General features: G+C 41.3%; 1 protein-coding gene and 1 long non-coding RNA gene across 3 annotated transcripts; one reads left to right on the top strand and one right to left on the bottom strand.

Moving 5' to 3' along the window:
• Positions 1-23,863, bottom strand: arhgef19 (Rho guanine nucleotide exchange factor (GEF) 19). 2 transcript variants are annotated; one of them, XM_049022967.1, is made up of 16 exons: positions 23,229-23,863; positions 11,688-12,292; positions 11,110-11,547; positions 10,823-10,949; positions 10,070-10,155; positions 9,318-9,574; positions 8,625-8,785; positions 6,548-6,700; positions 6,265-6,394; positions 5,867-5,941; positions 5,457-5,546; positions 2,937-3,079; positions 2,218-2,376; positions 1,878-1,957; positions 1,102-1,206; positions 1-1,006 (listed from the first exon to the last, which is right to left on the bottom strand). In XM_049022967.1, exons 1-16 carry the CDS (start codon positions 23,231-23,233, stop codon positions 849-851), a joined length of 2,772 nt encoding a protein of 923 aa, XP_048878924.1. In that variant the 5' UTR covers positions 23,234-23,863; the 3' UTR covers positions 1-848. The 2 variants fall into 2 exon arrangements, with proteins under 2 accessions (XP_048878924.1, XP_048878923.1); XM_049022966.1 differs by having other exon boundaries at positions 2,937-3,100.
• LOC125747612 (uncharacterized) lies at positions 4,212-5,843 on the top strand. The gene is made up of 2 exons (XR_007399344.1): positions 4,212-4,328; positions 4,535-5,843. It is a non-coding gene; the product is annotated as an uncharacterized LOC125747612 (long non-coding RNA).
• Positions 23,864-25,951: the final 2,088 nt, after the last annotated feature.

Raw genomic sequence — 25,951 nt, forward strand, 5'->3', positions numbered from 1 at the left:
TTTTGCAGTAATGGAAATAATTTTGTTTTTATAATTTTATAAAAATCATTGCTGTTCCAAGTCATGATAGTATTGTTTTAAATGATTCTTCTCATGGGATTTGAAAGATCTGGACCAGAAAGTAATAAGGTGTAAAAGGTTTCACTTTTTTAAAAAGTTTTGTATTCAAATTGGGATAATTTGAAATGATCTGTACGATCTAAACTTTTAAAGCAGGAAAAGATTCATTAACATATGCTAAATCAAAACAACATTTTTAGACAAAAGACAACATTATCTTTTCTCATGGAAAATATTTTGATAAATATTTGACTTATTCTTCAAGCATAATTTAATTTCGCATTGTAACTTTAATGAACAACAAGATTTAATAGTTAGAACCCATACTTCAGCGATGAAGCATACTTTAACATAAAAGGACTTCTGTATCTCTAAGGAAATACAAATCATTTAATTTAGAAACAAAATATAATAAATCCATCCATCTTCCAGCTGCTTATCCTGAGCAGGGTTGTGTGGGGAACCAGGGCCCTGACCCGGGCATTCTGGGGCACAAGGCTTGGGTACACCCTGCATGGGATGCTAGTCCATGTCAAGGTATATTTAAAGATGCCCATTAGCTTAAATGCATGTCTTGGGACAGCTGAAAGAAACAAGAGTGCATGAAGAGAACCCAAACTGTGTGGAAGTGTGTGGCAATAGTGCTACCCACTGTCCCACCCCCCATTACATACTACAGCCACATAGAAGGCCTTGTAGTGCTGACATTGCTGATGAGTAATTGCATAGGTTGGTCATAAAGGTAAGGGGGAAGCCGCTTTTGAGTATTTCGAGTTTCACATGCAATTTTAAAGCATTTCTTCTTCCAGTTTCTGCGTGGCACACTTGATGCGGCTGTTCTCTCGCAGGTTACGCAGGCGAGCGTTGCGACTTGTTATCTCTTCTACGTAAGTTAAGGGGAACCAGCCCTGCTCTCCGTCACATAACCGAATCCCCTCAACCCAGCCTAGGAAAAAAAATACACATATGTAAAACCAGTGATCCCCAGAAATACATAAAAAACTGTGGTCATATAGTGTTTAGGTAGTATTGTTGTGCTACCATCACTCGTGATATTCTTTGCTTGTAAAACGTCCGCCTTCTCCAGTGAAAGCTCATCATGTTCCAGAGCTTGGTAGCTCTTGATACATTGCACTTGAGCAATATCTGTAGGTAAGACAGAAACAGAGTTCCAAGAACTACAGCAGGATGTCAAGATGCCTTATCTGTTCCTTTGCAACATTAGCAATGTGTTGCACGTGGTGCCGAAATGTGTGTGTGTGTTGGGGGGTGGGGGTGACTACAGTTCATTGCATTGAACAGGCATGTATGTCACTTGTTCCCCTTATAATTAATATATTGTGATTTTTTCTAATTGCCTCCAGTAAATCAGACCACATGGATGCTAAACACCAGTAGCTATGCACTTTGATTTGTCCCTAAAAACCCTTTTGTGTTCACTGCAATAACATTTTAATAATATTAAGATGCCATTTGTTTTGTGCTACTCCTGTTTTTTCCCCCCGCCCACTTCATCCTGAAAAGGAAAACTTCAGTGACCAATTCATTCTCCTTGCTCAGTCCCAGTGACCTGCCATTCTGCCCAGCAGCTGAAGTGTTTCTCAAATCAGTGAAATACACTGACATAAAGGATAACATGGCATCATCACTCACTGAATGCTATTGAAGAACCAAAGGAGAAACATGCTTCTTGAGAAGGTCCTTTAGAATGTACTTTTTAAATAGATGGAGGCAGGACGGGCTGAGGGTTTTTTTGAGGATGTAGGTGGAAGGAGCTGTCATGGATCATGCGTCACCATTTATTACCACATACTCACCTCCATTCTCGCTAATCTGATCTCCACTTGTCTCTGGATTTGAAGGGACCATGGCCGTGATCCAGCGTTGCTTTTCACTCCTAAGGGGATACAAAATTAGACCAGATGTCAGGTTTTCCTTTTGCATTCTGCCCCAGCATGAACTTCTCATGAACTCCTCATTTTCCCTTTAGTTTCGTAAGAGCAAAACTTTCTGTAATGACCGACCAAGAATTTTCGAATTACTTAGAAACTTGAATGAAAAACGCCGTTCAAAGCAAAAAAAGTAGCATGCAAGTTCATCCGGCTGCAGGTGTAGGCTTTAGCAGACGTAAAGAGAAGGCTGTCGTTCCTGACTCACTCTGTGCGAGCCTTCAGCAGGATCTGGTGTTTAAGCAGCTGCCCCTCACACAGCTGTAGGTGGAAGATATACCCTGAGATGCCCTGTAGCTTCTGGCTGATGTCCTGAACTTTCAGCTCTGTGATTTTGGCATGCACGAAGACCATGAATTTCCACATGCTGTGACAGAGCAAACAGGCAAAGTAAATATATTCATAGGTCCAGGTGAATCTAGGCCATGTACAGTTCCAGTCAAACATTTATACACACCACTGGTTTTTACCACTTTTCTATTTATTTAATAAAATAAAGATTGGGAGGCATTGGGAAGTTCAATGAACATCTATAAATGAAAATATAAGTCGAATAAAGCAAGTCTCCTTTATATCATGGAAAGAGTATATAACAGTGCATGTCTGACATCCTATTAACTGGTTGTGTGGTGATGGCAGAGTCAAATTCTAGGCTGTCCTTTAATTTTAAATGCCCCAGTTAACAGTTTCCTCCTATGAAAAAGTGTGGTATTTAATGTCCCTTGTAGAAAGAACGCCTTAAATTTTTTCTGCTATTATAACTGCTAGAGGAGGTTAGTTTGATGAATAGAATGAAGAATGTTGAGTAGTAAATGTTAAGTGAGTAGCCTGCAAATGCAGCAACTGGCAGTGTATTTTGGAGAAAAAAAAACGATGTTTTATTAATGTATATAAATAGAACAGGCATAGCCGTCTTCCAGCACTCACTCTTTTCTTCGTGACAGCAAAAGGCAGTCATTAAACAGATGCAGGTAGACTGGCCGGGTCGGCAACTTGAACTTGGACCCAGAAATGCTCATAGTCTGCGTGTCCACTTCTAGTAACTCTCCATGTTTCACCAACCAGCGGGACTGAGAAATAAGGGGGAAAATCTGAAGACAAGAAATAGTGATACTTGTGAATATGCAGCAATTTTGTATTAGATATCCAGAAAATAAATACTTATGGAAATATCCATCCATTTTCCAAACCACTTATCCTTCTGGGTCATGGGTATGAGGCAGGGAACAACCCAGGATGGGGGGCCAGCCCATCGCAGGGCACACTCACACACCATTCACTCACACATGCACTCCTATGGACAATTTAGCAAGTCCAATTAGCCTCAGCATGTTTTTGGACTGTGGGGGGAAACCGGAGTACCTGGAGGAAACCCCACGACAACATGGGGAGAACGTGCAAACTCCACACACATGTGACCCAGGCGGAGACTTGAACCCGGGTTCCAGAGGCGTAAGGCAACAGTGCTAACCACTGCACTACCAGGCTGCCCCCCTTATGGAAACATTTCATGTCAAAATGAATGAGATCAATGGGTATCTTTGAATTTTCTGAATACATACAGTGCATACCATGTTCTGGATCAGTCTAGCATATGAATCTTAAAACAGGAGTGTTATACACCTTTCATGGGTGGCTATATAGGGTAGGGGTATCAAAATGTGCTGGCCAGCTGCATTTCTGTTTCAACATGCTCCTTCAAGTACTTCAAAAAACGGGGAAATGAGCTGGAATGAAAACCGGCAGATACATGTCATTCCAGGAACTGACTCTCATCTACTGGCGACAGAAGCAGAGGTACTGTACGCTACCAGTGAAAAGTTTGAGTACACTTGTTGAATATTAGGTTATTTCATAATTTTTCGTCATACAGTTTTTCATAAAACTTTCGAATAAAGAGATACAATTTGCATGACAAAACATAAGGAGTATTCAAGGAAAATGAAAATTGTCTCCAGATCTTGGATTCCTCGAAATAGCCAGACTTCATAAATATATAGCAATAGGTTACACCAGGAAATCATTTGAGATGCCTCCCAAGCTTCTCAGCGGAAATTCCCAGAGATGTATTGTGCTTTTGGGTGGTTTTGCCTTGACTCTTCTCTCCAAGTTGTCTTATGCCGGTCATAGACCCTTCACCGAGGAGAGGCGGGGCCAAGGGCGGGGGCCCAGCTGAGGCCGACAAACCAAGTAAAGGGAATCATTTTGCCTGCCGCTGCTTGGTCACTGTAACGCAGACGCAGCTATGCTGAGGAGTAATAGCTTACTGATTGCTGACAGTCTACAGCGTGACCTTTCCGGACTAGCTAGCACCAAACGGTAAGTGTCTGATTTAACAAAACCCAATGTACGCTTTTTTTGCAAATTGTAAAGGCTTTTTAGTAAAATTAATTAAAAAACCAAAACTCTAATATCATAATGATCATAATGAACTAAATCTTGTGTTCTCTATTACCCAGTACGGCCAAATATCTGTAGCGATAAACACCCCTATAGCTGTAGCTATTCTCTGTCTTTGAATTCAGGGGCTGCATCCTTCAAAGATCATAGTCTGCACAGCCATCTTGGATTCTGAGCTTGGGGCTTCTGATGTTTCTCGGACTTTTGGAGTCAGAATTCCGACGTCGGAGGGCGTACCAGTTGAAATTTCCAACTGGGAACTCAGAATTTCTTACTTCCGAGTTCTAAAGGAACACAGCAGTAGTTACGAACTGATCCCATGTTCGTTTATCACTAATTGATCATAATGATTCATGTATTTTATGCAGGAATTATATTAGTGTGTGATTTGTTTTTGAATAGTAATTGAGTAACTAATGTATTTGTTTAAATAAAGTGTTATCTGTGAAACTCGTGAGCTCATCATCTCAGGGTTTGACAAATACATGGCCGTTGGATCCATATATTTAAAGTTTTGTCTTAATAGTCCATAATACCAAATTCCTTCCTGTTAATAGACGATGATTTATGGTTTAAGACATAAGAAGTTATGGCTTCAAACAAGTGCACTCAAACTTTTGAATGGTACTATCAGTAATGGCAAAGTTTATCATTTTGTAATATAGCCCTGTCACTTCACAGCAATGCCTCAAAAATAATATATTAATATTTTTATTAGTATGAACGTTAAAAATAAAAATGAGCTTGTGGACATTGTTCTCTAACATCAATTCCCTAATTATGCATGATTTCATGGCTATCATTTAAAGTTATACCAATAACACTTCACAATAATATCACAATGTAATAGTTTGCTATATTCACAGTATTATTTGTATTACATTTAGCTTGCTACTTTGTCTTTTTAAATATTTTAGCTATATTTTGTGACATATTCTGACGTCTGAATGTATTCCTATTCGTCAAGTTTTGACAGTTCTGATTCCTGCATAGGATTCACATTGATTTTGAAAACAGTTTTTCCTGGAAAGAAATATCTTCCCCTACCTTGCCTTCAAAGTGGATTTTCTTATTCAGGTGAATGAGCTCTTCTGTTCTCTTCATTGATTGGACACTGGAGTTACACTCTTTTATTATCTTTAAAATTTGAGAAAATGGACATGATTTGTTTTCAGTGGAATAACTGCTGTCCACTAATGCAATACATTTACTTAGGCCTATATTTTGCATGTAAGAAACTATTTCACTGCCCAAGAAATTATAAAGGAATGTGTAAATGATTGTGTAAATTATAATTGATTATAAGCAGGCATTTAAATGTTAATAGTGTGTGATTCAGATGGAATATACTATGAATACCTGTTCTGCTATAGCATGGGAGATTCACTGCGAATCAGGCACAATAAAAGTCCCTTTATACCTGCTCGGAAGTAATTTATCTCTATTTGATGAGGTACCTTTTTGAGCTCATTAAAGGCCTTTGTGGCAGTATCTTCATCTCGAGACCCTGGCGTGGTTCGTTTTAGGATATTCTGGAGAAAAATGAAAATATGAAGAATATTTTTGCCGTGGTGGAAGTTCACGACAATTTTTACTGTCAACATCAATGACTAATAAAAATAGGGCATCGTAATATGTACATATAAGATGCTTCTGTAATTGTAATTCATTAGTATACAGTATAAGTGTTTTATCCAGTCCGGTTAATGTAAATTTGAAGCTTTAATTTGCTACTTGGTTTTGATTTTACCTGCCTTAAGGTTTATTTTGACTGCTTCTTGGTGTCAAAAGAAAAGCATTGAAAATGAAAGGTGTTTTAATCTTATTTAGTTATTAATTATCAAAACAACTCTACCTCCACCAGCATTTTGAGGCGTGTAATCCTCTGAAAAGGAAGGATGAGGAATGAAGTGAGGGGGAGTCGCTGACAGGTGGGATGTTCCTCTAGACGGGCCAAGATGCTGGGGAAGCGAGGATTCTCCTGTCTGGAACAGAGGGCGGGGTCATAGGTGGGATTTGGATGGTGCAGAAGGCATCATGTGCTGGGACCATGCAGAGAGCTAATGGCAACAATGACACCTCAGACACACCACTGCCTTTATAAAAAGCCGCCCTACATGTAAACTCTATGTTCTCACAGAAGACGTTGGTAGGTCTGCTCCTGATAGGCCTGGTTGGTGACGTAGGGCAAGTAGACCCTGCGCAGGGCCGGGCAGTGTGCAAGAACGATGTCACACACGTCAAAGCGTAAAATATCCTCCTCCAGACGTTGCTCCAGGTCCTGCAGAAACCTGAAAAGGGTGGCTGACATCACAATCACAATGGTCACAAAATAAAGGAGCTTCTCTCTCAGCCTGTCCTGAGCTAACATGGTGTGGAAGAGCCTGTTGCTGCATCCTTCACTTTTCTAGGGAGAAGCTCCTTCATAAATTCACTGTTGTGAACATCTTTGTTAAATCGACCATTTAGGGCTAAGAGTGATCGCTCTATGATCGGATATGACACTCAAACAATTAACCAAGATAATGAAATGTTGGAAGGATGTGAAGCTGACAGGGGAGCTGCACGGACATGCAGTGGCACCAGGGTTAAGACTGGGAGTTTTCTGCTCAAGACCAGCCCATTTTGTCTTCATTCGCTTTGAGGAATGATGCCAGCAGTTCAAGTTTTATTAACCCAATAAATTCATTAGTGATGTTTCAAGAAGAAAATAAATACAACCCCAAATCAGAAAAAGTTGGGACGGTATGTAAAATGAAAATCAAACTGAAAATAGTACTTTGTTAAATTATCTTTGACCTGTATTACATTGAAAACAATACAAAAGCACATTATTTAATGTGTTCCTCACGAATTTTATTGTTTTTCTCAAAATAAACACATATTTCAATTTCGGTTCTTGTAACACATTTAAAAAAAAGTTGGGACAGTAAAGTATTCACCACTTTGTAATGTTGCCATTCCTTTTCATGACACTTAAAAGACGTTTAGAGACTGAAGACACCAAGTGATGAAGTGTTTCAGGTGTAATTCTTCCTGCAAACAAGTCTTAAGGTGGGCAACAGTACGGATTCTTCATTGTCGCATTTTGCGCTTCAAAATGCGCCACACATTCTCTATTGGAGACAGGTCGGGACTGCAGGCAGGCAGTCAAGTACCCAAACCCTCTTCCTCCGCAGCCAGGACTTTGTAATGTGTACAGAATGTGGTTTTGCATTGTCTTGTTGAAATATGTATGGGCGTCCCTGGAGAAGATGTCTTCTTTTGGAGCATATTGTGCTCCAAAATCTCTATGTACTTTTCAGCATTAATGGTGCCATCACAGAACTGCAAGTTACCTTTGCCAAGGGCACTGACACAACCCCATACCATGACAGACCCTGGCTTTTGGACTTGTTGCTGGTAACAGTCTGGGTGATCCTTTTCTTCTTTGGTCCGGAGCACACGGCATCCATTTCTCCCAAAAAATACCGATTCATCTGACCACAGTACACATTTCCACTGTGTGATGGTCCAACCCAGATGCCTCCAAGCCCAGAGAAGTCGGCGGCACTTCTGGACACTGTTAACATGGGGCTTCCTTTTGGCACAGTACAGTTTTTAACTGGCATTTGTGGATGTAACTACATATTGTGGTACTTGACAAAGGTTTGCCAAAGTAGTCCTGAGCCCATGTGGTCATATCGCTTATAGATGACTGACGATTCTTGATGCAGGGCCGCCTGAGGGATCGGAGATCATGGTTGTTCAGCTTAGGCTTGCGCCCTTGTCCTTTACGCACTGAAATTCCTCCAGATTCCTTGAATCTTTTAATCTTGAATCACCTGTTGACATCACCTGCTTCAAATCACATCATTATTTACCCAATTTACCTCACTACTGGCCCTAAATTGCTCCAGTCCCAACTTTTTTTTAAATGTGTTGGAAGAACCAAAATTGGAATATGTGTTTATTTTGAGAAAAACAATAAAATTCATGAGGAACACATTAAATAATGTGCTGTTGTATTGTTTTCAATGTAATACAGGTCAAAGATAACTTAACAAAGTACTGTTTTCAGTTTGATTTTCATTTTACATTTGGGATTGTAATAACTGTCTATTTTACATTGTGGGGACCGAATGTCCCCCACAATGTAATAAAACCTGTTTTTTTGACATTGTGGGGACAATTTTGTGGGGACTATTCCACACTCACACGCACACACTGCTATACCTCTCACTGACGTCCTTCACTTCGGGTAGCTTGGAGAAGAGCCAGTGCCTGTCCTGGGCACTGAGGCACTCCGCCAGCTCACGGGACATCATGAAGTGGTCCACAACGATCGTCAGGCTGCGGGCGTAGGAGGCTTCAGATGTCACCAGCTCAAATTTGGCCTGCCATGGTAGAAGAAACAGCCTCTCTGCATTTTAACCTATCAGTTATTCCATCGCACTTCTTGTAGAATACCACCCATTACTTAAAATTCATTACCGCGCAGTACTTAAATTGTATTAGATTGATTCTGTTTTAATAAAAGATGTTCACACTGACCAAGAGCTTGAAAAGCATAGGATTCGTGCACCAAAGCATCTGCCTAACAGCTCTATGGATCAATGGTTCTCAGCCAGGTCCTTGGGGAACATGGAACGTCTGGGGGTCCCCGAGGACCGTGCTGAGAAACCCTGGTATAGATTATAAGAGGAACCTGGTATACCTGAAAAAAGAAGATTATTGGAAGAAGGAATGTCTGCAAAAGCAATGAACGGGGGCCACATTAAAGCCAAAACCCTGAAGGTGCCCATCACTGATCTGCTCTGTCTACAACCCAACAATGGCAATTTTGTATTGGAAATTGCTTAGACTTTATTTGTTATTTCAATTATCACTGTCTTATTCGTCATCTTCACCCTTGCTGTTCCCTCTCACCTCCTGAAGTTTGCGCTCCTCGTTGCTGAAAGTGTCCAGTGTCCCACTAGTGCGGACGTCTGGAATGTCCTGCCACAAGGAGAAGGCTGAGCCCCATGAGGAGCGGAACGAGCTGGCTGGAGATAGGTTACCAGGGGGCGTGGCTTCTCCTGCCACTTCTTCTCCTAGCCCCTCCTCTTCACCCCCAGGCTCCGCCCCCTGTTGTCTCTGGATTTCTCTGTTGATGGCGACGTCACTGTACTCCTGGTACAGTAGCACTGAAAGGAAGAGAGGTGCATGATGTAAACATGAGGTGATGATGGTTTGAGTTAATCCAGTTTGACAATGGCAAAGTAATTCAGTCTAAAAGGGGATGCATATGCGTGGTTCTTGTTTGTCAACAAGCTAAGCATTTGTCTTTAACTTATAATATGAGGAAGAAATGCATAGCAATTTTTGGGGTATAAAAATTTCAAACATTTTGTTTGTTTCGGTTTATTATTATTAATAGACCAATCGCTGTTGGTCCCCAAATGTATGTCTGTGTCATTTTATTGGTCTTGTACATATTTACTGCCTTAATAAGCAGCACAGAAAGCTTATTGTTATCATTTTAAATGGTAACATCACACTAGAGATCAGCTCTTTTCCATCTGATTAATTTTCTATCTCGATAAAAATGTTGCAACCAGGACAGAATAATAAAGTGTAGCAACAGAGTGGTTGTGTTGTTTAAAGAGTTTTCAGATGTCAGAGGTAGTAAAAAATCCTACAATTGGGCAGGAAACGTGAGAGACGCTTGGGACAGCTGGAACTGGACAGACTGCAGGCCTCCTCCTCTATGGAGTTCTTCCTCATGCTGAGAAAGGTGACAAATAAGAACAGTCAAGGATTTTTGCTACTGTTTTACATTTCTAACAATAAAATCACTTGTATTCACCGAGTACCAATATGCTGTACTACTGTTAAGTCGAATGTAGTGGCTCTGAGGCTAGAGATCTGTGCCAGCGACTGGAAGGTTGCTGGTTCAAGTCCCATGAATGCCCAGAGTGATTCTACTCCGTTGGACCCTAGAGCAAGGCCCTTAGCCTGCAATTGCTTCATGCAGGGTATGACATTAATCTACATCCAGCCCTATAAGGAGGTCCTCCAACTTACAGGGAAAGACTTAGGGGTTGGTGGCAGGATTGGCTCTCCAACCATAGGAAAAAACCTCACACTGGTCCATTTGGACTGGTGTGGTGCTGAGGTATCACCTGCCACATGGCTGCACTCAGGTTCTCATCCCTGAGGTGGTTTATCATGTGGTGGGCGTGACAATGCAGTGTAATCACTGCAAGCTCCTTACCTCTGTTAACTCTGTTAGAACCTCTTAACCCTAATGTGTCTTGTATGTATTCCATTTGCAAACATTATTAACTGTTTGGAGGTGCAAAGGTGTTTCTGTTACTAAGCTGATGGAGCTAGTAAACTGGCCACTGAATGTAAATTAAAAATATTGTGACAGTTGTAATTTTTGAGGTCACCTCAGTCTGATACTGCCTCTGTTAGCTGTCTTATCCATGGAGGGAAGTACTGGCCCTGAGCCCATCGGGCTGTTGGGGGCGCTGTTGCTGGTCCCCCCTAGGTAATAGTCCTTTGAGTGAGGTTTACCTAGGAAAAATGGTCAGTGATTTGTACCAGTTGGCATTTCTGAGATACATTGCACTATATCCTGTAGCGTATTTGACAAGGTGCATATTTTTCATGCGGCACTGTAGACGTCGAGAGCATGCTGGGAATCTAGCACATGCTGCAGTGGCGTTCGACTTACCACTGGGACTGAGACTGCGAGAGAACTGGCGGTCGCGCGAGGCAATGCGGGCCGAGAGGGACTTGCCCAGCTTCAGCGTAAAGGAGCTCTTCCTCTGCGACAGCTGGAGCCTGGAGATGAGCTCTGATGCTGAGAAGCGCCGGCGCTCCTGATCTGAAGGTCTGGGGACGACAACTCCTGGGGGAGGATACTCTACCGCAGCTGGCTCCACACATTCCAGTGATTCCGGGCACCTTCTATCCTCCAAGGGCAGAATATAATGGATTCTGGGTTGTAAGTCTTTGGCTTCTGACGATGGTGAGGTAGGACAAGGTGCCATGAGTAACTCCTGGTCTTCCTGCAGCGAGGCTTTGGAGAACAGGTACTCGGACTCCAAAGTAGGCGTGCTCAAGGACTCATCACTTAAGATCTCAGGAGAGTACACCTTTATTTTACGGCCTGTAAAATAAATTGAATAAATTATTCAGATACATGTTACATGAGGGATTTTCTTTAAAGCCTAACATCACAAGCAGTTTTGCCACTGGAAATGTTTAAACACAATGTGTATTAAGGAAGACAATTCAGTTATCATTTACGTATAGATTTCTCCTTGAAGGATCCATCTGAGATCCGTCTCTGTGGGCCAGACAGGTCTGGACTGTGGACCCCAGAGTCCAGTGAGCTGGAGTTTATTTGGGCCTTAGATGCGTTGTCTTCCAAGGAAGACAAAGGGCGTGGAAAGTCAGTTGAATGAGGGGTTGTGTAAAGTGGTTCAGGCCTGTTTGATTTGCTGCTGCTGTCGGCCTTTCGCAGTTTGGTCTGACTCAGAACATCCTGCTGCCCTTGTCCTCCAAAATATTGGTCTTCCTCTAGGTAACTATTGCCATTAACAGTTGGTGTAATGTTATTGTCGTCGCATGTCTGGGGCCAAGGGCATTGTAGAGAACCTGGGCCTTCAGCACCAGGTGGGTGGAGCTCGATGAATGCTAATGTCTCCTGCTGGCACACAGCAATATGGTGACTGTGCTGGCCTGGGAAGGCCCTGTCTTTTCCGGCCTCACTTAAAGCCTGGGCCTCGGCTGATCCTGGGATCCACATGTCTGGGCTCTCTCCTCGGCAGTGGAAAGTGTGGAAATGGAGCTGGAAGTCAGGGAGAGGAGGAAATCCACATCCAGGGATCATGATTGGAGAGCACCATGAGCTGGTAAAGAGACAATAGAAATTACAAGCAAATCCACACATTAACTCAAGCATGACCATGACTGAAAGATTCACAAATACAGATATCTAAATAAAATTATTGGAATGTTTGTTTACAGATATGCATATTTTCTTAGCGATTCCAAGCAACACTGGGCATTAGGGCTGGCCGATATAACAATAACGATATTGACTCATTGTCACATAAAGTTTACACGATAAGAAAATGAGAAACTTCGATGAACTGTAGATAAGCAACACTGCTTGACAGAATGTATCAGCCAATCACGTCACAAAAACAAACACAATTCCAAACGATCATATGCTAGTCGTTTAACAGACAACCTTTGCCTATCAAGCACACAGTAAGATAGATTGAATTAGCCCCTGAAAAAAAAGAGTCAAACCATACTGTCTGCATTTTCTAGTGTTACTCTCTATGTCAAAAAAGCTTATTTTTGTATGATTTATGTATTAAAATTAGATTTCAATTTTCAGGACATTAAATTTGTCACACTTTTTATTGTTCGGAGTCTGTTTCCTGTGGGAATTTTAGCCAGAAATCAAATGCTGAAGTAAAGAAGCAACAGCGTGAATTACATCATGATAATTATCACTATTTACTGATATGAAAAAAATGATTGTGATAAATTTTGTGATACTGCCCAGTTCTACTGGGCACAAGTAAGAGGTACTAGTTTATTTGATGGCGCTGCATGACAGGGTGCACACACACCATCACACAAGTCAGCTAGACCCAAAAGCCCAAACGGTATTTGAGTCCTGGGGATCAAAAATGGTGTCAGTGAGATACATTTATGGACAAATGTTGCATTAACCCTCACAGACATTCAAATAGGTTTGATGCAGGAGTTATAAAAAAAAAATTCCTTAGTAGCTTCTGGGTCAGAGTCAAAACAAGACACAGAGAAACTTCCAGCACAGGAAATAGTTTTCTGAGAAGATTATTGTATTCCAGGGTTAAATTACACAGGAAGAAGGTTTAGCTGTATAGCTTCTTGGTTTAATTTCCTTTGAGATTTTTTTCTTGGCCACACAGTGTCTGACTGCTAATTAGCCAGTTAAACAGCGGCCCTTACCTCAAAGCAAGGTGCTATTTAAGCACATTAGCACGGTCCCCTTCTGGCTAAGTAAAGAAAGCTATCATTTTGTATTAGTCCTATTCATTTATATTTTTCAGCAGTCTTTTCACAAAAAATTGCATTTACTCTTTGAATGGTTCATGTTACAAATTATTAGGCATGGAAGCATGTTGCACAAGCATCTATTATTCTGTTTTGTATGTCAGCCAGAGTTAAAACAGGCCGAAATCATCACAGGTGATTTCAGGGACTTTCATTTCAATCGAAATCGTTGTGCCACACGGCACACATAAACATCCCGTTGACTTATACAGTAGTATCTAGTACGATTTATCATGTTTTGCACCATTTTTCCCAGTTAGCAAGGAAGCTAACTTTAAAGGATACCTAATATCCGGTATTTTTGTGAAGCAGCTGGCTGCACTCATATTTCACACTGTGTTTAACTGAGGTCTCACGGCAAATTGCTCTGCTGCTCTAGCATCCAGGGACAGAAAGCTCTTTGTTATACACCAGTTAACAACGTTGACTTTCAGTTTCCATGGAATATTAACTAACCTACCAGAGCATCCTGTGCCTCTGATTTAAAGTGTGTGCTAGTGTGTTTTCATATGTGTGTGACTGTGTGCTCATTGTTATGGACTGACATCCCATCCAAGATATCCCCCTGCTTTGTGCCATGTGTTTACTTACATAGCCTCCTGATTCACTGCAATATTGTATTGAATAAGTGGATGCAGGGGTGCCATAAAGGGGGGGGGGGGTTGATTTAAAGCACCACCCGAGTGGATTGAAGATGGGTGGGTAATTAGCTTTATACAGAATAGTATTCAACTATACTTGAGAAAGATTCCCCAGTGCCCTTCAAAAGTATAAAAATACAATTTATCTCATTACTGTTTATTGCATTATTTCTTCATTGTCTTGTACTTTAATTTACAGAGAAGCATACAGATACCTAAAAGGAAAAGTAATAAAAAAAATCTGAGATTAAAGTGTAAAGTTTTGTGGTTAAATTTGAATTTTCGATGGATAGTTTCTCCTTCATTTAGGGCGGAATAAACCCAGAAAGCAGCAGAATGTGAGGCATTTGCTTGCCGTCGTTATGTACGACAATTCACCGGCTACGGACAGCTCACAGTCACTGACCGGTTTCTGCTGGTTAACTTTCAGCTTTCTTTTACTTAAGTCTCAGACTTCTGACAATATCAAAACTTCAGATTTCTCAAAATATCTTTTTTTCCCTTTTAGGTGGAACTAATATCTTCCATTTTTTTGTTACTGCGTTTGTGTGAAAAACAAAAAGTTCCTATTTTTCACTGTTTCTTGTTCATCAAATCACTAGAATGGTTTGTTTAGTGCTTCTGGCTCATGTGTGAGTATCACTGACAGCCAGTTGTTATATACAGTTATCAGTTACTAATAAATGGCTTGGACAAGCAAACACGAAGAGATTTAAAAATATCTGTTTACAGGGGCGCCGCTAAGGGGGGGAAAGTTGGGACAATTCTAAGGGCCCACGCCCTTTAGGGGCCCCCAGAGATCTGAATGGGTGTGGTAGGGGGGCCCAACCTCATATTTTGTCATAGGGCCCAAAATTGCTAGCGGCGCCCCTGTCTGTTTATGTGGGAAAGGCGGAAAATTTTCCTTCGGAAATTGAATATATACTTACAATTTACTGTTCTTTTCCATGTGTGCACTTTATTGTGGGTTAACATGGGTTAGTGCTTTTGATCAGAAGGTTGCCGTTCCATTTGCAATGGGCCCTTGACCAAAACGCTTGACCCTGCTTTCCCTACTGCACGATACTTTTGATTAAAGCATCTGATGAATAAATGTAAATGTAAACAATTAGTATTGATGTGCCCTGTGATGGCTTGGTGCCCCATCCTGGGTTGTTCCCTGCCTTGTGCCCTGCCATGGGTTGGTGCCCCATCCTAGGTCGTTCCCTGCCTTGTGCCCTGTGATGGCTTGGTGCCCCATCCTGGGTTGTTCCTTGCCTTGTGCCCTGTGGTAGATTGGTGCCCCATCCTGGGTTGTTCCCTGCCTTGTGCCCTGTGATAGGTTGGTGCCCCATCCTGGGTTGTTCCCTGCCTTCCACCCGCAGTCTCTGCCATAGGCTCCGGACCCACTGCAACCCCGAATAGGACAGGCAGTTACAGAAGATTGATGAATGGATGGATGGATGACTGGATGGATTATTATTGAGATTTCCTTTCAGGTAACAAAAAATTGCATAAACATGAACAAAAAACAGGCCACTGGAACATCTGCAACATTTTCTAGTAGAAAATCTTGTTATTTTAGTTTCCACTTTTTAAAGTTCAACTTTGCCCTAGGACCTAAAGGTCATTAAAGGGTCAAAGGTCAATTAGACATAAATGCAACTCAAATGAGACACCTGTCAGCCTTTGCTGCATAAATCCATTGTCAGACTAACCATGCATCACTGTAATGATTCTAATTCTCACGCTACTTCTTTGGGAATATATCACAGTTTTCGTTAAAAGTTAAAATGCAAATTAATAATGCATAAGTGAGTTCCTCAAGTAAAAGTTACATTGAACACTTGTTTATTGCTCCAAATACTAATGTCATCCATCCATCTTCCAATCGTTTTATTTCAGCATGGGAATACAGGGGGCGGAGCCTGTTACAGGACACATGGTAGGGGTACAGCTAGTACAGCAGTTCACCTTAGGACACATCTACAATGACACACTATGAGCAAGTCAGATAAAGTTCCTGCATATTAGTAGTAAATCTGTATCGCAAACCTAATTTCACAAAAACACAAAGATTACACATGTTTTGTAATAATTTTATCTTCTTTTTTTCTGCTTCAGTTAAATAGGTTTCTGGATCATTATCCATTTAGAGTGTATGACACCTTCTGAATAACCAGGTGTCTGTTTAAATAAACTAAGCCCCCTTTTCATCCCTTAATGGGCATTAGTGATTCACTCCAGACCCCCACTTCATTTTTTCCACAAAAAAGCGAAGTGACACCCTGTGCAGAGGAAATTCAATGATATAGTCAGAATCCTTGAAAGGCACGTGCAGATATGGAAAACGCCTCCCCAGCCAAACAAGGGCATATTTATCCAAAAAGCTACAATTAAAAGAGATCTGATGAGACTCCTAAGTAAAATAGAAGAGCACAAAGACTTTTCTGTGACTTCTACATATTTACAGACACATTTTACACTATTTATTGGTAATAAGTTATCAACTGACAATACACAACCCCAAATAGTCATCCTACAAATAATGACTGATCTTGAAGGACTTTCTGTAAGTCATTCTTGCAGAACAGTGCTAGCTTACCCAATTTGACCATAAGGCACAAGGTCAGAAGTCACTGCATGCAAGTTATCATTTTCATTGATAAATGTCAAGAATAGAAGTTTTTCTTCAATACAGGTTGTGGCTTTGTCAGGATTTTGGATTTATTGTGGACTTATTTTGGAAGTGTATTTGAAAGCTGTATTTGTCGGTCATCCTTAACTGCTGATCCAATGGAGGGTCACACTGACACTAGATCCATTTCTAGGAAGCAAAGGCCACATCCGTGATTGGATGTCATTCCATCACACAAGTATTCACTCACTCACTCACTCACTCATTCACTTACTTGCTTACTCGCTATCTCCATCAAACACTCCCTCATTAACTCACTCCATCACACAAGTAGTTACTCACTCACTCACTTGCTAACTCCATCAAACACTCACTCATTCACTCACTCCATCACACAAGTACTCACTCACTCATTCACTTACTTGCTTACTCGCTATCTCCATCAAACAAACACTCACTCATTCACTCACTCCATCACACAAGTACTCACTTACTAACACACTATGTTGGTATTAACGTATTACAAAGTAACATGTTATTGTAGCCACACTACCAATCCCAGGCTGTCACTGTAAATAAGAAACAGTTCTTAATGCTTTGCTTGGTAAAATAAAGGTTACTCACTCACTCACATACTCGGTAACTCCATCAAACACTCACTCATTCACTCACTCCATCACACAAGTACTTACTCACTCACTCACTCACTTACTCGCTAACTCTATCAAACACTCACTAATTCACTCACTCATCACACAAGTACTTACTCACTCACTCATTCACTCACTCCATCACACAAGTACTCACTCACTCACTAACTTACTCGTTAACTCCATCAAACAAACTCTCATTCACTCACTCCATCACACAAGCACTCACTTACTAACGCACTATGTTGGTATTAACGTATTACAAAGTAACATGTTAACTGGTAAAATAAAGGTTAATGAATGAATAATGAATTACTTTTAGCGGTAACATGTAATGTAACTAATTACCTATTCAAATTAAATAATGCGATTAAAGGTACTGAAATTTTAATGGGGCTTGTTACTCATAACTTTTGTCTTGCATGAAAATATTAATAGACAAATGCAGCCAATTCCCCTAATGTACTGCAGATCTAACATCATCCAACCTTACAGTGAAGCAATGAATGAGTGATATTAGGTAAAGCGATAAAGTTTGATAGTTGTATTCTCTCACAATCTCACAACAGCAACACAAAAACAATATTGCTAGATAGATAGATAGATAGATAGATAGATAGATAGATAGATAGATAGATAGATAGATAGATAGATATTTGTCTGCAGACCCACACATCTATGTTGCTCTCTGTCTCATGGAGAAGGGCAGCCTGCGTGGTGATTTTGTTTGCGTGTTAAAGGCAGCCCAATCACACTCTAGCTCTAACTACCAGACCACATTCCAGGCCCTGTGCTGAACATGTGGCTCACACGTTCAAATCAGCGGGGCAAAGCTCACAGGCCGCAAGGCAGCTACATATTATCCTACCAGAGACAGCAGTCAGATATAGAAACTGCGGAGGTAGAATCACTTTTCGTTTTCCACTAGTACAGAGTTCCCTGATTATTTTTCCCTGCGGGCCAAATACTGAGTGCTGACAAAAAACTTTGCTGGGTGTGTGTGGATCGGGGTGGGGGGGGTGGGTGTTTCTGACAATAACACCACAAGTGGGGGGTGTGCACTGATAGCGTTAGCCAAACTTGAGCCCAGTTAAAATATAACCATAATCTGCTACTGGATACAACACATTTATCCCACGCCTCCTTGACAAGAGTCCTGTTAGTGAGTGCTTTTAAAATGAAACCTATGACAGCGGTATCATTGAAAGACCTGAAAACTCTTTTGTATGGGACACAGTGGATCATAATAGCCCTGTCAGAGAGCTAATTCAAAGTAAGGTGCAGAAGCTACACCAGCAAAGGTAAGTCTCCCTAGGGGTCTGACCGCAGTAACCTTGTCTGTTTACCTGCACTCTGCAGACATCTTAACCTCTCACTCTGCCCTGGGGATTCCTGTCCTGAGACACTGAAAGACTGATAGGCAGCCTGAGCAGTGGCCAAACAGACAAATTCACATATAAATCTTTACAGACAGGTGAGCAGACAAGGGGTGTGACGACAAAAATGGAGATAATTGCAGAGAAGAAATGGCCGGCTCAGACTTCGCCGTTCTTATCAAAAGAAACTTAAACAGAAAAGAAAAGAAACGTGAAAGACTATGACAATTCATTTATAGAAAATCTAGACAATTAACAATGGAAAAAGCATTTGCACCTTTCAATGTTGAACTATTCTGCTAAACACCATGAGTATTTGGGTGAATCCAAGTTACGCAGGAAAATTTCTCCCTTAAAACTACTGATCCTGTTTAACACTTGTCCCCAGTCTCCCTCAACTAAGAACTGAAAATATGGAACATCTCTCGAAAGGTCAACAACACCTTTCCTGTGTGTCCAGCCTTCATGATTTGAAACAAAAGTCAACCAGGAATAAGTGCTACAGTATTACCGTTTTAATTGAATACATCTGAAATCAGGAAGGCCTTTGCAAAGACCAGAAAAGTGGCAGCCTGTTTACCCAGGATAAGTGAGGCTGACGTTAACAATTTAACGAGGTAAAGACAAACACTGGCCGAGATGCAGGGAAATCTCAGGTAAACACTAACACATCTGCCTGGCGACCTCAATCTAAAGCCAAACCGACACCAACACATCCTGCCCAGAATAAACCACACAGGAGCAACGTGGTCACAGACAACCTAGACGGAAATGCAGAATTTCCAAATTTAAAGCAGAACTCAGGAAGTGCCATTTTACTTCTGAAGAAATTGAAAAGTTTATAAAGGACTTTAGAATGATGGATCTTTGAGGACAGAAGAATGCCCGGATTAAAAACTTAATCGTTAAAACAAACCTATAATTTTGTAGAAAAAACATGGTAAGACTTAGATAATTCACTGCTTTTCCTTTAATCCTTCATAGCATCATATACAGTAACCTACTTTAGCCAGACTGCTGAATCATCAGTTGTACATTCACTGAGGTCTGCGTTCTCTCTCCTGGCTGTAGAACAAGCAGGTTAAAAAAGAGAACGTTCTGCTTTCTTATAACCCATGCAAGTGAGGACATGCCTGTCATAGACGCTTGTTTTGAAATATGATCGGAGAAAGAAAATTCCCTGGAACTGACCGAACACTAAGGCTTCTAGGCCTGTAACTGCCTCAGATCCAGCCCTTTGTCCCCGTGATTCCACCTTTGACAAAGGTTGGTTTGTGACATGCCTAATCTCTTGGAAACAGCACATTTGCTAGTGACACTGTTGGGATTATCTAAAATAGGCATCTCAGATAAAGTTCCTCAGAACACTGCAAAACAAAATTAAATAAAACTTTAAAAGGCAATAGCTAAATAAGTGGCCAGTGACTTGATTATTGTCGTTACTAGATATGGTAACATACTGTAGATATATACTAAACCCCTGTCATCTTTGTTTTCTTAGGGTGAGATGCAAGTATTCTACAGTTCTGCAAAACATGTCTCTGATCAATGAATGAAAAAGACCTCAGTAGATATACAACTAAATAAATAGGTAAAATGGAAGGAGAGCGTGTTATCACAATAATTAATGTTAAAGAATAATTTGTGTCATACTTTGCCTGAAGAAAATAGATGTAAACTTGACATTTTATGTAACATTAAATTCTGACCTACTACAACAAATGAGCTTGATTTCTCTGCAGGGCCAAATTTGCGCTGTCAAACCACACAAGTCAATCCAATACTTTATTAATAGGAAAGAGGGCTGTACACTTACTTATATTGAATATTAATCAGAATAGGGTCAACCGAACGAAAGAAAAGTATCATTTGTTGAGAAAATTATAATAAAATATTGACATTTTTTTCCTGGAACCAAAGTACCAATAGAAAACCATTTCTACAAATTATATTTTATTCATACCTTTTGCTTGTCTAAAAGAATGAGTTTGAATTATGGGAATTACAGCCAGAGTGAGATAAACCCATTAATGACATAAACAATATATCAAACCATTGTGTGTCCAGGCTACACTCATGACTGCACGGTCACAGCAAGAAAAGGCCACAGCCTTACAGACTGGCCAGACCCCCCCCCCCCCCCCCCCATACACACACACACACACACACACACACACATGCCCTGCGGCCACAGCTTAGCTGCTGACTGTTGGGGGGGTGGAATTACATGGACTGTCCGGCAGGGAGCTGAGAGGGAACAAAAACGTGGACCGTCTGTGTGCCCCCGGGGACCGGCTGGGAAACACTGCCGTGAATTCTTTTGAAACCAGGGGAAAACCTTTAGCAGTCAAAAAGAAGAAGAATCCGCTGTGCCAACCTGGGTGGTTTAGGGTAAGAATTTAAAAAGTCCAGCCCCTTTACATTCCACTCAGCATTTCAAAATGCCACCTTAGGAAACAATATTAAGCATTGTATTAGAAATGGGGATTAACAAGGTTCATTACCTTGGAATTCTATGTATGTGCAATGAGGACACGCTGAATGGCCAAATACAACATAACTTAAGGTAGGCTGAGAAGGGCAGCCCACTTAGGGTCTTGTGTACTGGGAGTAGCAAGTTCACTTTCATGGCCCCCAACCATCCCTAAAGACTGAGCTCCTGTAACGGGCAAAGGAGGGTGTCCACATTCCCCTAATAGCTGGGCATGTGTCATTCCACTGAAATTGCTTTTAAAGCTTCTGCGAGAATGAGGCAGCGAGAAGCAGGGCCCCGAGGCAAAGAAAGTGGGTTTGTTTGAACACAGAGCAAAACAGCAGAACTTCGAGTGTCACTGGGCCCACATTGCCCTTCAAACCACATAATTCGCAGCGTACCAGGCCGCCTTCCGATCATTTCAACGGTACGTTGCATTTTCACTTACGTTTTATAAGTGGCTGTTAGAGAGGAGTGGCTCAAAGACTTGATGTAATGCCCTTCGGCCCGACTTTGTTTTTATTGACAGCTATAAAGCCATTTGCAGTGAAGTGTTTTTTGTTCTTTTTGCTGTTGAACTTATATCTCTAAGATTCCCCTGGAATTCCTTTCATAACATACAAACCGACGAACGAATGAACGAACCGCTGAAACTCAACACAAAATGGTGTGTCTCAGAGACCAATCAGCTATTCAAAGCAAATGCTAATGTACGGTATGAGTTTATACTTAAATGCACGATGCACAGAAAGATAAAATGATTGATGGTAGAAAAAAATGCCAAAATTCTGACGATGCTTGTCACACAGACACAAATAAAATGTTGCCTTAATGAACAGCCATTTTTTTATTAGGCTTATTGCAGATTGTATCCCTGCCAAATACTGGGTCCTCATTCATGTCACCCCTACTCAATGATGTGCTTTCAGCTTTTTATCACAGAGGTAAGAAAGTATTCCCACAAAAAACAACCCTTTCTTCACAGGAATAGATTGCCGTGTAATATATGCCAATTGGCCCAGATGAGAGACCAAAACCATCAGTACAACACTGTTATTAATCCAGGTGACCAGACAGAGCCCAGGTACATACAAAAAACATGCTAGAAAAATATGGAAATATTCTGCAAACTGCAGTCTTGTTGGATCAGGTACTATACAGGTAGCAAAAAAACAGTATTGAGAAATTCTCTGAATAAAGAATAATTTATGTTATGATATGATATAGATAAAAGTCAACGTAGGGTAATGCCTTAGGGTAATTGAGGAATAATTGAATTTCACATCTCCAGGCTTATTATTACTTAATTTTCACGTTGTAATATGAGTCACATGGTCAATGCTCCTTCAGGCCATGCAGTAATTGCTCTGACACTGTACACACGTGTGGCACAGCTGGCTTTCCACTGGTTGTAGTAAGAACAGTATCACAGTTTAACCCCAAGAGTAAATAAAACATCCTCATACCATACTAGGGTTGCCCCTTATATTGAAGGTAACTGATAGCACAGGCCGCTGACTGCTTCTTGAATGATTGTGTACGTGTCAGCTGTGTACATTCGTCTTTGGAGTTGCTAATCTGTGTTATTCTCCCTATGGTTAAGAAGGTCTTCCCACATGCAAGAAACAGTGTAAACCTCTTTCTGGGGCAAATGAGCCCAGTGCAATTGAGAGTACATTCTGTCTAAGCACTTTGTACCAGTGGACATTGTAAACAAGTGCACTGACATGCCGACGCACAAGCAACAAACGCTCAAGAAACAGTGATGGATTCTTCACATTTAGATATGAGTGCATACAATTCTATGCGAATAAGTTGTGGTTAGTGACGCCGCAAGGGATGGACACTAGATACCAGACAAGTAGTAGAAATTAGACAGCAGAGATGCTGATGCATTGGTCTCCCTTGTCTATGAAGCAGTGAATCCAGATCAATAACAGCAACAAAGGCAGCTTGTCAGTGCCGGGCAGCGTACCTCATTGAGAACAGCTACTCCTGGGCAGGGCACAGACCAACCACAGTGTAGGAGTCCAGCTCATAAGAAGGTGCGGCTGGGGTGCTGAGGTATCCATGACTGGCGTGCACTGCCTTGCTCTCCCAGTCTCCCTTAGATATTCCTCCCCACTCTTTCCTTCAAGATTGCCACCAGAATAGCCCTTCCGTCAATATCAGCGTGAGAAGCTCCAGCTTCCAAACCCTCAGTTGGCTCCTGTCTCCTTCCACCTCTCCTCCCCCGCGGGGGGAAAAAAAAAAAAGGCTAAAACTGAAATCACTGTCTGGGCTGTCCACTCACAAGCCAGATCTTTTTCCTGCCATTTCTCTCCTTCTCCTCATTTTCCTCGTCACTCTATCTCCGTCTCCTGCTCCCTCTCAGCGTTTCCAGCAGAAAAGGTCAACTCGTCGCCTGCGCCTCTTCCCCAAAGTGTTATTTACTGTCTCGTCCGTGTCACCTGCCATCGGAGGGGAGCGAGGAAAGAGCTGCCGTCTGGCACGGACGCGGAGATCCGTGCGAGTGTGTGTGCTCGCCTGTGCAGAGGTCTGGATTCTCGTGTTTCTGCAGCGCTGCACTACAGGCATGCAGGTACCAAGGGAGAGGAGGGGAAAAGGATGAGTGAGTGTCTTTGTAAGTATCTGTTTGGAGAAAGCGAGTCATTGCTAAGACATGCCCAAGCCGACCAAGCACCCCTAGCACCTCCACCCCCAGGATCCCCACCCCCCTCTCTCTCTCTAAGATCCTCAAGGACTGAATGTTCAACAAAAGATGCATCCTTAAAATGAACAAACAGGATATTTAACTAGTATTTCTAAATAAATTTAAAGAAAACATGCATATATATTATCATTTGTATATATTATCATTTGCAGTTTAGGTAAATTGCTGCATTAAATCCTTAAAATCAAAGAGCTGAAAATAATGAAATATCTACTTAAGTGGCTTTACTTCTTAGACACCAAGTATTTGTTTTGCATGGTACAGTTATGGTCAGCAGCATAAGATGTTTGTAATACAGACAATTCACGCACCTACCTCTGGTCTCTCTTCAGTTGGCCAAGGGCAGTTTCTGTGGAAATTAACAACAATGCAGAAGGAATAAAAAAATAAGTAAAAATGACCCTGCACAGGACATAGGATGCATTATATATTGCAATTATTAATTTTTTTTTTTTGTAAAATAATTCCCATTTCATGTATTAAATCCTGTTATTAATCAAACATACCCAACAAAAAACATATTTTCACACCATTCCAATTCTGAAAAAATGTACAGAAGTGACAAGTTTAATGACAGACAGGCTCTAAGATAAGTAACTAAAACATTGTGCTTTTCAGTGAACTTTGAATCATTGTCACTCTGCAAGTGGACATATAAAATATTGATATAGATTGTAGCAAGATAAAAGGTGATTACAGAAAAGCATTGAGTAAGTGGGTGGGGGCTCTTTGAGGTATCGTAAGGCCAAGCAGAGGCTCAGGTATCGACATCCCTGCATGCCCTTGTTTTGATACAGTTTGCGGAGGGGAGGCATGGACTACGCCAAATCGACTGGCTGCCAGATCGCTGTCCTCCGCCCAAGGCTTCCTCATGTAGATACGCCACTCCCCCCCTCAATCTGGCAGGGTGGGTGATAGGCGCACTGAACACCGCCGGAGCCACTGCCGACGCAGCAAGTCTCGGCGTCCTGACATGTATGAACGCACATTTCCTGCAGGGTGGGGCAGGGGTAATACGTGGCCCGGCAGCAGGGGGGCGGAGTCAGGGCCACAGTACAACTGCCAGGGGCAAAAGAGATAAAAAGCAAAGTATTATATAGAACACCTGCCTGACTCCTAATAAATCTTTATTTATTTTTTTTCTGGAAAAGGTTTTCAGTTTCCAGCAAAGATATCAAACAAATGGGTTGCGAACAGTGAACAGACAAAAAAAAAACTCAAATGTCCATGTAGGGTTAAATGAAAAATATTATTTTTTAATCCAAAAGAAGAATTAAAAAAATTCTGAACCCCTCTACAACTCCATTACATGTGGATAATATGTACTTTAACTTGGTTTTAAAAAGCTAAACTTTTTTTTAAAAAGTCAGGGTTATGGTTATGGTTAGGAATCAGGAATAAAACTTCTCTTTAGTATGAATACTATAGTAAACCATTTAGATTTTATAACATATATTAGCATTTTAAAATGTCTATTATTATCCTAATTAATTCATTCAAACTTTATGATAGTAATATATCACTGGTCAGCTAATAAATTGTACTCCCCAATCAGGAAAGACAAGCCCATGCCCCCCCCCCCCCCTCCTGCATTTCTGCCCCTGAATAGTTAAGGGAATTATTAAGGATCATCGCTGGTCTCGCATTCCAGCATAGGAGCTGTCTGCACACAGCTGGGGGTGTGGCTCTGGCTGTCAGGGTAATGTCGGAATCACTCTTTACTCAGAGTGTTCACCGTTACGTCCCTGAAAGCCACAAAAACACACAAGCATCAGCTTTTCTGCCTTGTTGTGTCCACACTGTCAGAAAAAATGGGTCCAGCCCTGGTACAGTTTTCTTTCTCACAAAAAAAGTACAAAAAAACATTAATGTCTCCCAAATGGTACACAAATGTGTAGCCACAGCTAGGACACCACTGGCAGACCTGTCAGGGTACAGCCCCAGTCATTTGACCCTCAAAGGTACAATTTGGTGCTGTTTTTTTT

The sequence above is a fragment of the Brienomyrus brachyistius genome, chromosome 8 (assembly GCF_023856365.1).
Source record: "Brienomyrus brachyistius isolate T26 chromosome 8, BBRACH_0.4, whole genome shotgun sequence".
NCBI classification, from domain to species: Eukaryota; Metazoa; Chordata; class Actinopteri; order Osteoglossiformes; family Mormyridae; genus Brienomyrus; species Brienomyrus brachyistius.